Below are 16,840 nucleotides of genomic sequence, written 5' to 3' on the forward strand. Positions count from 1 at the left end.
AAACACATACACTCCCCAGACTAAACAACTCTGTAACACTTTGGAAGGATTTTTTGAAGATGTATGTATGTATTTATATAAGTCCACGAACTCTGTATTTGAGAAGAAAGGAGACTATTGTCTGGGTAGGAAAACAAAAAGCTGGGGTCAGATTTCACTGATTCATAGCCAGGTTTTTGTTAGTTGGATCACATGGGCATTTGGTCAGACTACATGTCTGTATGTGCGTCTTTTCCTTGAATATCCACAGTTGCTTCTGATCCACTCATTCTGGTTGAAATATGTGGTAGGTTTTGTCTTTTCTTCCTCAAGTAGAAATAAATTATACTTCCAGCTCCAACTATAGAGAGGGCTAGAAGAATGAACAGCCAAACGATGCCAGCAGAAAGTACTTTCTCAATTTTCTCTTCTGTAGGGATATACAATGGAATAACCTTTGAGGTTAAAAGATTTCAGAATCTAATAAATGAGACTTCTATAACCAGAAAGCAGAAAAATTCAATGTGCATGTCATTTTTCAGTTCAACATGTGCTTCAGGGTTTTTTTTACAAACACCAAACAAAATATAATTAAATCTGATCAAAACCTAATATTAAAAATATAAATAAAAAAGTAAACCAATATCTACTTCAGGATAACCTATGTATCCTATACTGAGGTACAGAGTAAAAGCTTATGAACTTTTTAAACACCCTCAAAACTAATACTGAGAAACTATGTAATTATATTCCTGTTTTATTTTAGCATGCCCTTATTATTCTGCTTAAAAGGAAGTATGCTTACCTGTATTTTCTGTTGACATCTCTTTGTTTTCAGGAGCTTTTGGAAGGAAAAATAAAGTTTATTCTGAATGTTTTAAAAAAAAGAGAAAGAGGCATTTCCAAGTTCCTAAGTACCAGTGTTTCTGACAATTCGCCCCTAAATTCCTGTGCTGGTGACAGTTACTAACCCAGAGAGATGGAGTTCAGCATGTATAAAACTCTAGTAGGATGTTTGGGTCTCTCATTCTAAGAGCATCTGACTTCCTCAGTCGAGATACCCAAAACAACTTGTAGAGACAGATTTCTGTTATTTCAAAAAGTGTTTTCAAATATGTTCATTTCTGAGAAACTCCCCACAGGATCCTTAGTCATTTAAGGTGTTTCCTGAAAGGAGGTCTTGAGTGTTATCATGAGCATTTTACTTGAGCTGAAAAGAGTTTTCCATTGTTGTAGCCCCTTCTGTCAGAGAGAGATAACCATTCCATCTGGATGTGGTTCCTCTGGTAGTTGCACTTCCTGAACTTAGCAGGTAATAGAAAGGTGAACAGAAATATGAAGTTTAACCAAACAAAATTTCCATATTCTGATTTAATCTCAGTTGGTAATCAAACTCATGCATTTTCTTACAGATTATATTTTTTCTATTAGGATACAAAAAGTATTTTATTAAACATGATTCTATCATACTGTAGATGAAGAGTGCCACAAGAATGTTTGTCATGGTATTTCTGTAATCCATCAGATCAGTGGTCAGTAAGGGAAGAAATCACTAAGTCCAGCATTTCTACAAGACAGTTTGCATTGCACTCATCAGAACAAGATTTTGTTTAATATATTCATCTGAAATTAAACAAAGTGTTGCTTTTGAGCTTAGCTTTCACCTAGACATAGGGGTCTGAAGTATTTGTGATGGCTGCATGGAGGACAGTTCTGGAGGACATAGGGGAGATGCAGCCTGCTGAGAAGGCAGTCAGAAGCCATGTGGGGCTTGTCAGTATTTAGACAGCCACATGCTGCCATTAGAGTCAATTGGTTTTGCACACAAACTTAGAATATTTTACATTTCTATGTTGCACAATGAGAATAATTTATTAGACATTATTAAGCTTAACGTATTAGAAATACTACTTACTTTTTAGTTTTTTACAGATATAGCCTTTTTTGAAAGAACAGAGGTTGGTGTTCCAGGAGCCAGACAATGCACATAGTTCTCCACAGTTTTTAAGCCTGTGGTTTGAAGGTTCTCCCACTTTCCAGTTGACAAAATCCATTGCAGATTTATCTGTCCATACCCACTGTCCTAATATTAAAAATACACGTATATGTATAAAATACACGGGTTTGGACAAATAAAACGAGTTGTGGTGGAGAAAAAAAATTTATAACATGAATAGTCAGTTAAATGTTTGAATTCTAATTTTAGGCATATTTAAGCATACTTTGTAATGAATTTTGTGTAGTTTATATATATATATATGTACTTTCAAGTGTACAAAGTTGATTTCTTTTTAACATAACATGTAATTTCATATGATAGGGTAACATATGATTAAAGAGATTACCTCTGTCACCTTTCTTTAGCCCTACCCAAAAGTTCAGTGATTTTCCATGGAGTATCTTAATTGTTTCTGACAGAAAGTTTGTTTCAGTATAGTCTCCTACTGATACCAAATCAGCACCTGAAAAAATATTAAGGAACACGTCACAGTGGTTCATTTTCTTAGAGGTCAAGTGAATAAAAACATAAAAAATATGCAAAAATGTATAAAAGACACCCTCTTCCATATAAACAACACTAGTCTTGCTGTGGATATTATATCACTGCATTGTATTTTTTTTTTGCGCGTGACTTTGTGTTGTATGTATGCAAATCTGTGCAAAGATATGGATTTTCTGAATTTTTCTGGATTTTTTTAGTCTTTGGTATTTTAGAGAAGAATAATTTCTCTCCTGCAATACTTTTTGGACAGGTCTGACCACATCCCAGACTGTGATGCAAGTAGGCTGAAAGAGGTACATGCGATGTAGTCACCACCATGCCTACCACCACTATGCCTCCATCCCCCATCAGTGGCTCGGCAGCAGTTTTGGCTGTGCCTGATGATAACAGGTTAGCTAGGATGTGTCAGCAGCTAGAGGTTGCAGTCCAGAAGATGTCCAGAAGTTGATTTATAATTGCCGTATGCCCTGGCATTGCAAGTACACAAAGCTGTATTGGGATCATCGGGAAATGACCACCTTCCTGTCCTGGCCGGTGGGTAACAGGCAGGCAAAAGTGTAGGAATTTAGAACATGGAGCAGTGTCCGATTGTAACCTTTCATCCTGGTTATTAGTGTAATGTTTACTTTTTGTCGTAATTATTTGATTTATCTTTCTACAAAACCACTCCAGGAATTCTGTTGTCGTACAGCTGTAGAGCAAAACACCTTTGCAAAGCAACTTTTTCTGTTTACTCAGTTACAGGTCAGGGCTTTCAAATATATGAGGAAGTGCCTTTAGAAATGTATAGGATGTTTCCTGTTCTTACACTGAAATATGTGTTGCATCACACCAGTTCTTGGAAATGTGGAGCAAAGTGTCTTTTCTCTTCCCTGGTGAAGGTAATGCTATTCTCTCCAGGGGGGCAGCATGGGGCTGTTCCAGAGCAGGAACTGCATGGCTGAGTGTGTTTTACTGATTCATGAATGATAAACAGCTCCTCAATCTCATTTGTTGTCCAGCCAGTGAGATCCACTTACTGAACTGTGCCCTGGAACTAACAAACACAGCTATCCTATGGCTTTGTGTCTCCTAGTTTACACTGTGTGTGGATTCCCTGCTTATTTGGGGAAGGGAAAGCCAATACTGCAGCCTGTGCCTTAGTGGGTCTGTAAAAGTGTTTATCTCTCTACTTAATTACTTTTTGTCATAAAACTAGTAGGAATTTAATATTTTTGAGGTACTCATATTTCACCTGATATTTGACATATGCTGTCTCTGACAAAGATTAGTTTTATTGTGCAAAATCATGCTCAGAAAAGCAACCAAAAAAAGCATTAAATGTGAAGTTTAAAGTAATTTGAGATTTGCTTAGCAATATTATCCATTATTTTACGTGTTTAATCACATTATCTACCTTTCTGAGATGAAGTACTCACCTAGTTGGGCACATTCCTCATGAGCTTGAGACCAACTTCTTTTCTTGGAGGCCTCAAAATAATAGCAGTGACCAGAGAAAGGTATCCAAGATTTGTGTCCTCTTGATTCAGGGCATTTTCCAGGAAGTTGTGGGGGCTCAGTAGGGGCCCTTACTGATGAGAGATCAGGAAGTTGGAGCCCAGCTGTTTTATGTAATTTGTTTTTCCCATTATACTAGTAAGACAAAACTAAACTACTGTGTTAGGTTTGGAATGTTAGTGGAAATAAAGCCTGTTCTAAGAAGAGCTTGAATATGGTTCTGATTTTCTGTTTGAGACAATATTTTTCTTCATATTTATTTATCAGTGTTACTGGGAAGATACACGAGTCTGTAAGCAGAATAGATTCTGCCTAATGGTATTTTTTGTAATTAATCTAGTCAATAAAATATACAATTGCTTTTCTGGCATAAATATCTGCCTAATTCGTTAAAACTGCTGTTTTTAAAATGTCTCCTGACATTTCAGTCTCTTTTTTTGACAGGACCAAAACCTTACAAAACCTTACAGTAGAAACTGTGATTGTGAGTGAAAGTGTTAATATAACTAAGCATAGGTTGCAGGATTTTTTATTAAACTGCATCCTGAATACATTCCATAGTGACTGATATAATGGGAAGATTTTGGGTTGGGTAGATAAATTCAGATGGAATGTAATTTATATATTCTGCCTAATTACATTTTCTTCCTGAAAGTCTTCTACAGTCTGTTTCTTTCCCTGATAAGGAATACTCAGCTCTCAAATGAGATTTCCAGAATAATAAAGTGGAAAGAGATATTAGATATGAATTCTGAGGATTTTTGTCAAATTAAAAAGTTTTAGAATATAATTGGGCATGTAACTTTAAATTTGCTAGTGATTCAAGATCTTCCATAATGTTGACATATTCAAGAATATGGCTGGATTTTGAAATCATATTTATAGTTATTTCCATATAAATTATAGAAGTTTTTGCTTGGAAGGCTCCTCAAGGGGTTATTTACTTCATCTTTGTGCTCACAGGTGACATGAAGCTGATATATTGTTTTTAACAGATATTACTCCTGTCTGTTCTTATTAAGCTGTAGTGGTGGGGATTCACTGATCTGTCCACAGTATTTATTAAAGACTTATGTACTGATACAATTAGAAAGTTTTCCTTGCTGTATTTAAGTCTGTCACCCCTTCCCAATTCGTATCAGACACATAGAAAAATTAAATTCCGTCCCATAAGCCTCATTTTTAATATTTAGAATTGATAATATGGTTTCTCAAAGTCTTTGGTTTCTTAGTCTTTGGTCCAACTCCAATCTTTTCTTTTAATAATTGTTACCTGGTCATATGAAAACTCTAGTTGACTGAGAAGCTTTTCAAATTTTGGTACCCCTAGCTGGATACAGAATTTCATATAATGCCTAATAAAAACAGGTCTTATAGCAAGTGAATTACTTTTCCTAATAGAATGAATAGTTTAAAAAAAGTGAGTATTCAATCCTTTGTTTCTTAGGCTTTTGGTAATTATTATGAATCAATTAACTTTTGGAAAGAATTCATGTCAGTATTTAGAACTAGTTAGCTACGCCTGTCTTCTTGGTGCATAAACAAAGTATTATATTTATCCTGGTGTATAAACAAAGTATTTTTCCAGTGGCTTATTATATTTAGCACAGTTGATAGTGCTATAGAGCCTCTAGTCAAAATGTTTGTATGGAGTTACTTACCATCTGCTTTTTTACAGACAGAGAAGAGTTTTTCCTCACAAGAAGCTGTCTTCCAGGTGCCATCAGTGTCTAGGTAGACACATGCTAATGTCTGTTTTGGTTCTCCACTGGACCACTTGCTGTAAACTAAACTCCACCTGTCAATCCATTGATACTTGCCATTGGTCTGGAAGTAAAATCTATATGGTAAATTCAAGGTTGCTTACAGTGACATAGCTACTCTACAGGTTCCTCAAGAGGACTTTCACGTAACCAGTGTAGAATCATCTGCTTACTAGTGCCCCTTCTTAGCTCTTAAATGCTAACTGACTAAAATGTACCGTGTCTGTCATCTGCAAATGTGAATGCCTCCAAAAGGTAGCTAACATTAATTCAGAGCATTTGTCAAGCACTGAGAAATGGAAGGGAAAAAAAGAAAGGGGGCATGAGAGAAGGCATAAAACTAGGGGTCAGATAAGACATCATGTTGGTGTAACCATCCAGACGTCTGCATGGAAAATGGGAGTTTGTGTGGGAGTGTTCTTAAGCAGCTGTGATCACCATCACTTTTGTTGTAGTTATCGTGACTGTGATTCATGATGAAGAGTGTAGCATGTCAAAACACACCTACCATCCAAATGTTCACCCTCTCCTGTCATACAACTGGTGTAGACATCTCAAAACCAGAAAGGATTATTTTTCCATAGCACTCTAACTTCTAATAGGAGTAATTATGCCAATTGCATTTTCAAATTAAAAAAATATAGCCATTGGTCAATATGTACCATATCATATAGCCTCCATATTCATTTTACCAATTTTTGCCCCAGTTTCTGTTCACAGCTGTAGTTTGCTATTGCTACCATAAATAAGACCACTCTAGTAAAATGTGTGAGCATAAACACACACATAAAAATTGTTCCATCTCAGGTGTCAGGTGTGCAACCTCTGATACCTTGTCACTGATCACCAAGGTACATAAATGCAGAGCAGGAGGGCAGGATATTGTGCCTGGAATATCTTTTAGATTAAAAACAACTCAAAATGTAGGAGATTTTACAATTTATAGATACTTTAAATGACTCCAAACAGCACACTACATTGTTCTATACTGGTTTGCAGGAACATTTCCTCGTGCTAAAGGAATCTCTACTGTATGAGTCTTATTTGAAGATTTCCAGTGCAAATGGCTGTTACATTGATGTAACATGCTGTTTTCAGCACTACACTGGCAGAAATCCCAATGGGCAACAAGATGAGAGCATAAAGTAAAATCAGGTCCTGTGTCAGCTTGACTGCTTATATGTGTCAGAGACTGAAAATAGCTAGTGCCTCAAACATTGATATAAAGTTTTGCTCATTATAAAGAAGCTACAACCGAAGAAGCTTCCCTGAAGAGTGGGACTTTGAACTGAAAGTCAAACTGTTGATTAGATAAAGGGTAACACATTGTTCAGCCATCTTTCTGAGGGAAAGGTATGCATCCACAAAAGGCCAAAGCCACCAGCTGCAACTATCTCCAGCTGAGTTTGGGGTGGGGGGAGAGCACAGCTCACAGAAGCCAGGTTTACACAGACTCCCCCCAACCGAGGGGGAAGGAGGAGGTTTTGGGTGCATGGTGCAACCTCTGGTGAGAGGCAATAAACACCCATCCTCTGTTACACAAACTGGCCCAGCTGTGGAAGCCCCAACCCCACAGGGCACATCCACAGGGCTTTCATGTGAGAGGATTTGCCCCCCAGGACTGCACGTGATGCAACAGACCCAGAGTCTGCTGTGAGAGACTGACCCCACCCCAGGGGGACATGGCTGGACGTGCCCACCCAGCCTGAGCATGTACACCCATGGGACTCTGTGCCTTCTGGGGCAACCTTCACCACCAAGAGACCAGCTGGAGAGGATCAACGAACATCGTTGGGATCCATGGAGTGGTGATATTTTCCTTGTTCTATTATTGTCCCTGTCACTCTTTCTGTCCTCCCCACTTCTCTTCTACTTCTTCCTTCCTTCCTTTCTTTCTTTCTCTCTCTCTCTTTCTCTCATATTTACCATCAATAAAGCTCTTATTATTGTCACTGGCATATGGTCTCAGTTGCACCTTAATTCTGCATGTTAAGGTGCAAACCTGCACTTTAAAACTGGATCATAACAGTATGTAATATATTTGTTCTCACCATGTTGCTGTTAAGACCGATCCACAGAGGCTCTCCATATTCCTCTGCAAGTAGGAACAACAGTGCCTGGCTGTATGGATCTAAAATGCTGGCAAGTTCAGAAGCATTTTTATTGCAGTTTTTTTGTGCTTCCTCCCAGTTCATTCTGGAATGGGTGACAGAATAGCTAATCCCACTAGAATGGTCAAAAGCAAAGTCGAGCACTGTTGCTGGTGACTTAAAGAGTTCAGGATCTGCAGGAAAAAGGAAAAAAAACACCTCAAGAACAGTTAAATTTGGAGTCATGTATTTGACTTGAGCAACTGAGTAACATCATTATTTGCAAACCTAGTATAAAATTGCTAATGGAACAGAACATCTTCTTCTTAGCCGTTTAAAATTGAATATAACTTCAAAACAACAGGTCTGATAAAAGAAATGTATTTTCAGCCTCTGAAAATTTTGAATCAGTAAATGCACAGTATCTTATATTGCACAGGTAAATTTACTCCCTCATTCAGAAATAATACACCTGCCCTGCCTGTTATTTTAAAATACTCCTTGCAGCTTAATGACTATCAGGTTTATATGGATATCAAACCTACTAGTTTTGATACCCTATAGATCATTATGAACATATGTAATTAAAATGTTTCTGGGCTTCATCTATTCAATTACAATTTAAAAAATAAAATAGTTTTCCTATATTCTGCTATGTTTTCTCAAAAACATGGCTAAGTAACACTGGGAGGCAGGATGAGGATGGGCCCTTAGGTTTTACTGATCCTTTACCTTAAAACCAAAACAAAATTAAACAAAACAAAACAAAACCAAAACCAAACTGAAATAAAGTATGTTAAACAAGAAAAGTTATTTTAATCCTTTTGTTATAAATTTCAAGATTAACAATACAGAACTCACCACTATCCTTCTGGCATATATACCCTCTGTACTTAAAACACTCCTCATTGTTCCATTTTCCTGTGTCATCAGGAGGACCTCTCTTCAGAGACACACAATCAAACTGTTGGAGTAAGGGAAAGAAGATGGGTACATGGATATTAGAAGTTATAAAACAAAGTACTATAGTTCCCTGAGTAGTTTCACTCTTTTTGTTTTTTAGTTCTGATGTTGTAGGGTGTATTACAACTCTAGAAACACCTTTCATTTATCCTTCTCTGTCCTTTCTGACCTCCTTTGTGGTGGCCAACTCCCGTGTTGTACACTCTTCAGCTCAGCCTGCTTGTTCCTTTGGATACTTTCTGGGAGAAGTACTTGAAAGGCGTTATTATTTTCAAGAACTTACTTCCACATTATCTATCCCAACTAATGGTTACTATCAGTAAGGTTTTGAATAAGAATGAAATGGAGGTCATGCTTTGTATTTCACTTGCAAAGCCGACTTTAAATAGTGGCTGTTCTAGACCATATCACCTAAATTACAGTGCTTGGCAGAGCTGTCATCTGCTCTAGTTCTTAGAATTTCTCTTTCAGTTACATCAGATCAGCTTAAGAAGCTGAAACATCAAGTTTATTACAAACCTCAGTCTCCTCTACTAAGCTGCCATGGGGTGATTGTTGGTCCTTTGAAAATGATCCTCTGAAGGAGAGAGCTGTTAGTGTCTTGAAGGTGAAGGAGAAAGTAGGATGTACCTTGCACATTTTTTTTCCTGCCTGATATTTCCTAGTGTTACTAGAGCTGCAGTGGAGCTATGTAGTGTCATTTATGTCTTCCTGCATGCCTTGACCAATGGCTACATGGGCAAGAACAACATGAATTGGCCCAGGTGTAGACTAAGTTGGTTGTCCAGATCCCTGGCTTCTCTAAAGGTGTGGATACCAAAATGATAGGAGAATGGACAGGGAGTGGAATGACATCGTGTGAAGGGCAAGTTTGGAATGCAAGATACAGGGATAAATGGAAGATAGGCAATGTGGGTGTGCAAATCAGCCTATATCGGTGTGATTATGTAGAATGCTATTTTATTTACAGCATTATGAGGTTTAATTTCAGTGCTAGCAGTGGAGAGGGTTTGATGGGCTTAGAAAGTAGTTGATATCTCTTGGCCCTTAGTAATTCAATTACAATTTTAAATAGGGAAGAAGTAAAAAAGCTGAACTCTTTCCTCTTGCATCCTCTTCTCCTTCCTTCATAGACATGAAAATAAATCTGTGTGTTAACTTCTAAACTTTTAATGTTGCATTTATATTCTTTGAAAATTTGATAATTTACTATGAAAAGGAAAGCTGTATTCAATATATCCAATCTTTATTCAATCTGCCATTGCTGCAATTTTGCCAAATACTTTGACAAAATTACAGTAATGCCATTTTATGCTCTGAGATAGCTAGAATACTCAAACATTGAAAGATTTTATCTCTAGACCCAGTTTAACGATAGATGACCAACCAATGGAGAAGGCTTGGGCAATGTCTGTAGTGAAGTGAGCTGCTTACTGGAAGTGGTATTGCTCCTCCAAGGTTTAGACTTGATGGTAAACACTAAGCAATATTTACCTGTTGCAGATTGTGGCCATCTTCTGGATGTAGACTGGGATACAAAACAGGTTCCACAAGTTTTGGGGAATCTTTAGCCCAGTTTGTATATGAGAGAGCACTTCCGTCAGACCAAACAAAGTTGAGTTCACTGAGCATATCATTCAAGCCAATCCAAGGATCATTTGAAACATCCTTCAAATGGTAAGTGAGAAAAGCTAGAAAAAAAAAGCCAACAGAGGAAAAAATTAATGTGTCATGTCATCAGTCAAAATATCAACTCATAAATACTTAACTATTTTGTTCATTAAAGTCTTCTAAAAACATTTTAATGACATTTGATCAGAAATTTATCTGAGTCCATTATTTCAAGGTTATGCCAAGCCCTTGCCCATGAAAAGTCTCAAAGAGTTAAAGTATTTGGGAACAATGAAGCAAGATTGGAATGAGAAAAGAAACAAAAAACCTGTCTGACCACCATGATATCTAATGAGTTCACTTATTTCAACAGTCAGGATGAGCCACCTGACTGATGGAAATATGTGGCTATGTAAACTGCAAATGGAAGGCAGGGAACGTAGGCAAGGTGAAAATATGCCTTTCTCTGACATTCTGCTAAATTAAGTAGCAGAATTTAGGCAGAGGTACAGAAGTATATCCCAATCTATTTCTAGCAGAAACAGACCATGCATTCTGTTTATTTCTTTGTGTCTAAAGCTACAAATGCCAGATCTGGATTTTTAATTTTATGCAAATTCATGCCTATAAATAATGTAAGACACTTTGCATGATACATGAGGAAGCAATCCTTAGCATCACTAGCATGCCCCAAACAGATTGTTCAATTCTAAAAGCATTTCATGCCTTGGCCTATAACCAATGTTGAGTATACAAACTATAAAATGTATATATTTACACACTGACGCTTGCCTTCTTTGCAGGAAATGTCCACTGTCTACAGAGTAAAGGCTCTCTATTACCTAAGGGGCTGTTTCACTATACCTTGAACTTGTACATTAGGTATGCTTGCCAGGTTTCCTCCAAGGCTCATGCAAACTCTTCTTGCAGTACTCCAGTAATCATAGCCAGACCCAAAAAATTTGTAACACTTGGGAAAAATAAGTATAGACTGTTAGAGTGACAGCAAAAAGAATTTAGGTATGAATTACACTAGTTTAAGTAAAAATTCACCTAACTCAGACCCCCAGAATATTTTTTCGAAGTTAACTTGTATCTGGAGCCAAATCAAACCATTCACAAGTTTTAAATTTGCTCTCTGTCTTTCTGCAAGGGACTGAGAAAGTCACAACAAAACTCAAATAGCTATTTACAAACCATGGTAGGAGTCTGATGAGAATCCAATGTGCTAACTAACTCAGAGATTTCGAGATGCCATACAACATCACAAGTAAATGACAAAGTGCTGACTCTATAGGAAAAGCCCATCCCAGGTGTGGAATTGCTGGAAATTCTGAAAAACCTTTTTAACCTAGTGTCTATGGTCAGAGCACTCTCTTGTTGATTCAGCCTTCTTCATAGTACACCTCTTTTATTAATTGAAGAATGACCAATTTCTTAAAATGTGTGTAACCATCACATTACCAGTACATGTTCACCTTAAAACGTTCTGATATGAGTGTGCCTTGTGTGTCCTCTCCATGTTTACAGCTCAGTCTCTGCTCTGTGCCATGCCAGGAGCACAGTCTTGGCAAGGTTTGTGGAAAATAGTATCTTTGATGACTGTAACCTGGCATAAACTCACCTGGTGTGATATCCATGGGTGCTGTATATATTAAGAAATAGAACCCTTGATTATTAAGCACATCAAGTTTGTCCCTTTTGGGAAGAGGCAAGTGTTACATTGAAGTCTGTTTGGAAAAACTTTGCGTTATTTCTGATTTGTTCCATCTCAAATGACTGATTTTTTGCTATGCCTGATGCTTTCAGATTAATTCAGTTCTTAATTTTTTGAAACATATATAAAATGTAACAGTTTTCCCAATGTACGTCAGGTGACCAATTCTCAGGAAAACAAGTAAAAGTCTGTAAAACCACCATTTTGAAGTAATTAGCCAATGGGTTCATTTTTTAATGCAACTGACAAAAGATTTCTGAGAGCCAAAAGGCCTTATGTTTAACTTTAAGTACCTTCCCAAGCAGTAATATCATTGTGCTTAGACAGAAGCATCATACCTGATTTTTAAATAAAATCCAGTCTGCAGGGCATCCTCCCAGAGTTGAAGGTACTGCTGAAGGGAGGGTTGCATTTATAAAACCTCTGTGCCTCTCACAGATATAGCCATTGGAAAAACCACAGCTGACATCATTCCACAAGCCTGAAATCGATTGAAGTTTAGGTAATAAGACACTGAATAAGACTGAAATTTGTGGGAAAGTGAACTGGTTTCTGTGCTTATAAGTTCAGAAACAATCTGCGTGGAAATGTGTGATAACCTACATCTACCTCCCATTATCACTGTATACAAGGGCACTTTGGTCCTGCTGTGACCAGGGAAGTGGCCAGATGAGATGGCCTCTGAGTAGAACCCTCCCAACCAGCTTTGATGCACTGAAAGATGCAAGTGTAAAGTAATGCTTTGTCAGTGAAAGCACTATAGAATGTGAAACTCCATATATGTTCTGTTCCTTTGCTGACTATTCTCTTATTATTAAAACAATAATCTAATTATTTAAAAATTAATTATAAAAATATCATTATAAATTTAAATTACATTATTAATTTAATAGTTATTTTCATAAATAAATAAATATTTAGTTATTTCAAATAACTATTATCTAATGATAATTATTCAGAAAAATAATTGCTGTTGATATGAATAGAACATTTTCTTTGTGCAGCTGAAACATCAGTGATCAAATTGCCACTGCATTCTCTGCTAAAATCAATATCTTATACTCCACTTTTGTGGATAATATTGCCCCTGAAGAAACCTCAGATATAACAACTAGTCTTCGTTATGCATGTTTCTCAAAATTGCTGGTAAAGAATGGGTGAAAATTGACAAGAGGTTTTTAAACAAGCATTAGAAGAGCAGCAGCCATAACATTACTTTAAAAACCAGAGTTGTGTAACTCACCATCTTTTTTATTTAAAATGACACAATTTTCTTGAGCTAGTGCAAAGTTGGGTTCACCCTGTGCCCAAGCTGCATAGTGCACTGGTCTTCCACTCATCCAACTGAAAAACAGTAGTGGTTGCTCAGACAAAGTCATTGAAACAGTTGAGAAAAATCTTCCTTAACAAGTTAAAAATATTTTTAAAAAATTACAGCCTAGTCTGTCTGTAAATTGAGTTTCCATTAGCATTAAAAGACCTTAGATAATGAAATCCCTGAATATCAAGACCAAAATGTCTTTATTTTCAACAGATATTATCTACCTATTCGTAACACAAATATCCCCTATAAAAATTTCACTTAGAACAGTGTTTGTACAATGTAGTTTAACCAAGGGAGAGCACACATTTCAACATGCATTATCACTCTCTGAATCTGCATTTAACTCCTTTGCAGTGGTTCCTCCAGAAGGAACTCTGGCAGTCCAATACTCCTACAACTGCTCTTTATGGATCTTGATGTAGCTTATTTACCTACCTGAACTGTTGATCTGCATTCTGGATTAATCCTATGAGATATGAGTCCAGTTTGCCATTTTTTAAGATCTAAACATAAAAATATATATTTTTATTAGTGTTTTCTAATATTTGTTAGTCTTTTAAACCAAAAAAAGTGTAAATTTTGTGCTGTGGAAGCAAAGAGATGAATACATATTGTTTAAATGATTGTGTACAGTCACCTGAGATACATGCAACTTATAGTTTTGCTTTATTATTTTTATTAATATATTCCCATTTTTGGCTGCATTACTGGTATGATCAAAGCTTTCAAAAATTCTGTTCTCAATTTACAAAGAAAAAGTCAAAGATGCCTTGAGAAAAACAATTTAGTATAGAATTTTTGATACTTTCCTTGTTTTAAGCGGCTATGTAATCCTAGTGTCTCAAGCTGTCTGAGCTCTCCTCCTGTCATATCCTTTCTCACATAATAAAAGCAGACATCTAATCGTGTGAATCAGAAAGGTCTTTGTGTGGCTATGTTAGTATTAACAAACCAAGCAGGATTATGGCAGAGGTTTGAGGCACCATCCACGCTATTAAGTTGTCAGCATTCCCCTGCTGTGCTTTGGTCATGGGGCAGGAAAACTAATCCATGAAGGATTGTTTGAATCATCAGTCTAACCTGGACCAGGCTAAGACTTCCTTTGAAAAGCTGTTTTGGAGAGCAACGTGACAATCAGGTAGGACCATCAAAGCCACGCTGGCAGTTGCCTCACATCTACATGCAACACTGCATTCTAGAATATGATATTTGGGTGAGAGGTAACCACCTTGTCAGAAGGAGAGTTTTCTGAGAACACGCCTACTCTACCTGTCATTACTCCTTATATATTTGGCCACAGGCTGAACTGCATTCAGATTAAAATAGACAAGAATATACCCACCCTAGTAAACAGTAAAGTCTTTTGCATGTTTTTTTCCTAAGGTGAAGATTCATTTAGTAGTATAAATATTTTTTCATAGAATATTTAAACCTAGTCCTAATAAAATGTAGTAATATTATGCAACAAGCACATTCTTCTGTACTTCACAAACAGGATATATACAGAGGGTATATAAGCCATGTAGTGGATAACATAACAAAATCTCCCCTTACATATTTCCACAAAAATTTTCTTTCACTATTATTTCCAATTGTAGCAAGATTTCCATGATTGTTTGTGCAGAATGTTCTGGCTTTCTCCATAGAGGCCTTTTCTGGGCTGAAAAAATATTGTTTGTCTCCTTTTACAATCCAGCCATCTTCTGTGATTTCATATGCTGCAACACAGAGGAGAAATCTCTGCATTCTTCACAGTTCTTATGCAAAGCTGGTGGTGTTACATCACACCACCCTTTAGATAAGTGAAAATAAACAGAAGCTTACTGGCAGAAGGGCCCAGAGGTTCTGGTTTCAAGGGTGTCCCTGTAATGAAATGGGGTAAAAAAACCATGTAAAACATGTCCCAAACATTGAGCCAGTATAAGTGTTCAATTTGTGGAAACTATTTTAATGTCTATTAACTTTTCACATTTAATGTATTTAATGCAGAATATATTTATATAGCATCTTTGCTGCAAAGTTAAAAATGGATATTCAGGGAATAAAAGGTGCATTATAGGCCTACATCTCTCTCTTGGTAGATTTTTGATAAGTGCAACTTGTACATCTTGAATGTTGCCTAAATTGGATGGCTGAAGTTAGTCTGAATGAATACTTGTTTCTGAAATAGTGAAATACTTCACTATTTCACTAAATAGTGAAAATACTCCAATGTTGGTAGACTTTAAACAATTCTTTGTGGACATTGTCTTGTATTTGAACAAGAAATTCAAACACTAAACAAAGTTTTGCTTTTAACTATTTTATATTTTATTAGCATTTACTTGTTTGTGAAACTTCTTTATTTTTCTGTGTAGCTGCTTTGAGAACAATTAGATTACTGCTTTTTGAAAAATAATGTAAACTAAAAACTTCCACATCACATGGAGTGTGATATTGGAGCAATGTGTCTCTAAACATGCAAGGCTAAGAGGTATAAAAATGTAAGACAAATGTCATCTTTAAAATCTCAAGGCCATCTGAATGGGGCTTTGAGCAACCTGGTCAAAGGTTGAGGGTTGGAACTAGATGATCTTTAAGGTCCTTTCCAGCTCAAACCATTCTGTGATTCTATGGGTTTTTTCCCACAGGAATTTATTGCAATGTTTGTGTTGCTGTATATGTAATTATATTTTAGTAAATGAGTGAACACGTGCTTGGGTTAAAAACATAAATATGTCAGCTTTTAAAAATAACCTATTGTATAATTGGTTACAAGCTTAAAAATAAAATGGTTACAAAATTTAAAAGAAAAATCCTAATAAATGTGTTTTGGAAGTACAAAGTATTATGTGTTTCAGTATCTTTCAGCATGCCATTATGCACTGCTGACTAATGATGGCAATTTCTTCAGGCTGTAATTTCTGCCATTTAAATACTACTAATAATTAACAGTAAACAGCTACTATTGACACTTTTCCTAATGATTTTTAGCTGTGGTGATCATGCAGGTCAGAACTCACAAAGGAACCTACCAGGAAAGTATCTTCACAATATTTCTTTGAGATGGAGGTCTATGATGATTACTTTATAAGTATGAGAAGCTGAGACTATGTGCCTTGGTTAGAATCAGATTGTTTTGAATAATTCAGCAGCACAGAAATTATATTTTTTAGAAAAGTAACAACTGAAACTAGTGTGAAGGAGCCTGGGGAGCCACCAAAGGAACATTGCTGTTAGACTGGGAAGTGAAATATGTAGCCCAACACATAGCTATAATTTATTCCTCTCTAATTTCACTGAATATTTTTCCTAACAGTAGCTGAGAAAAAAACCACAGAAATAAAGAAGATTTTTCTACTAGCATAAGAGGAAGATGTAAACCTGTCTAAAAGTATGAAGTATTTTTGAAGC

General features: G+C 36.4%; 1 protein-coding gene across 1 annotated transcript in view; it reads right to left on the reverse strand.

The window, feature by feature from the left end:
- Positions 1-209: 209 nt before the first annotated feature.
- LOC309572692 (macrophage mannose receptor 1-like) overlaps positions 210-16,840 on the reverse strand; it is a gene marked incomplete at both ends in the record, with an annotated part of 34,643 nt that continues 18,012 nt past the window's right edge. The window contains 15 exons of the mRNA XM_082281131.1: positions 210-409; positions 785-820; positions 1,895-2,062; positions 2,325-2,441; positions 3,901-4,053; positions 5,641-5,806; positions 7,794-8,026; positions 8,694-8,796; positions 10,290-10,486; positions 11,271-11,376; positions 12,462-12,604; positions 13,367-13,467; positions 13,883-13,950; positions 15,002-15,165; positions 15,272-15,310. Coding sequence (XP_082137257.1) covers positions 210-409; positions 785-820; positions 1,895-2,062; positions 2,325-2,441; positions 3,901-4,053; positions 5,641-5,806; positions 7,794-8,026; positions 8,694-8,796; positions 10,290-10,486; positions 11,271-11,376; positions 12,462-12,604; positions 13,367-13,467; positions 13,883-13,950; positions 15,002-15,165; positions 15,272-15,310 — 1,994 coding nt within the window. The remainder of the gene's footprint in view (positions 410-784; positions 821-1,894; positions 2,063-2,324; positions 2,442-3,900; positions 4,054-5,640; positions 5,807-7,793; positions 8,027-8,693; positions 8,797-10,289; positions 10,487-11,270; positions 11,377-12,461; positions 12,605-13,366; positions 13,468-13,882; positions 13,951-15,001; positions 15,166-15,271; positions 15,311-16,840) is intronic.

The sequence above is a fragment of the Coloeus monedula genome (genome assembly GCF_965178545.1).
Source record: "Coloeus monedula genome assembly, chromosome: 1".
Classification (NCBI taxonomy): domain Eukaryota; kingdom Metazoa; phylum Chordata; class Aves; order Passeriformes; family Corvidae; genus Coloeus; species Coloeus monedula.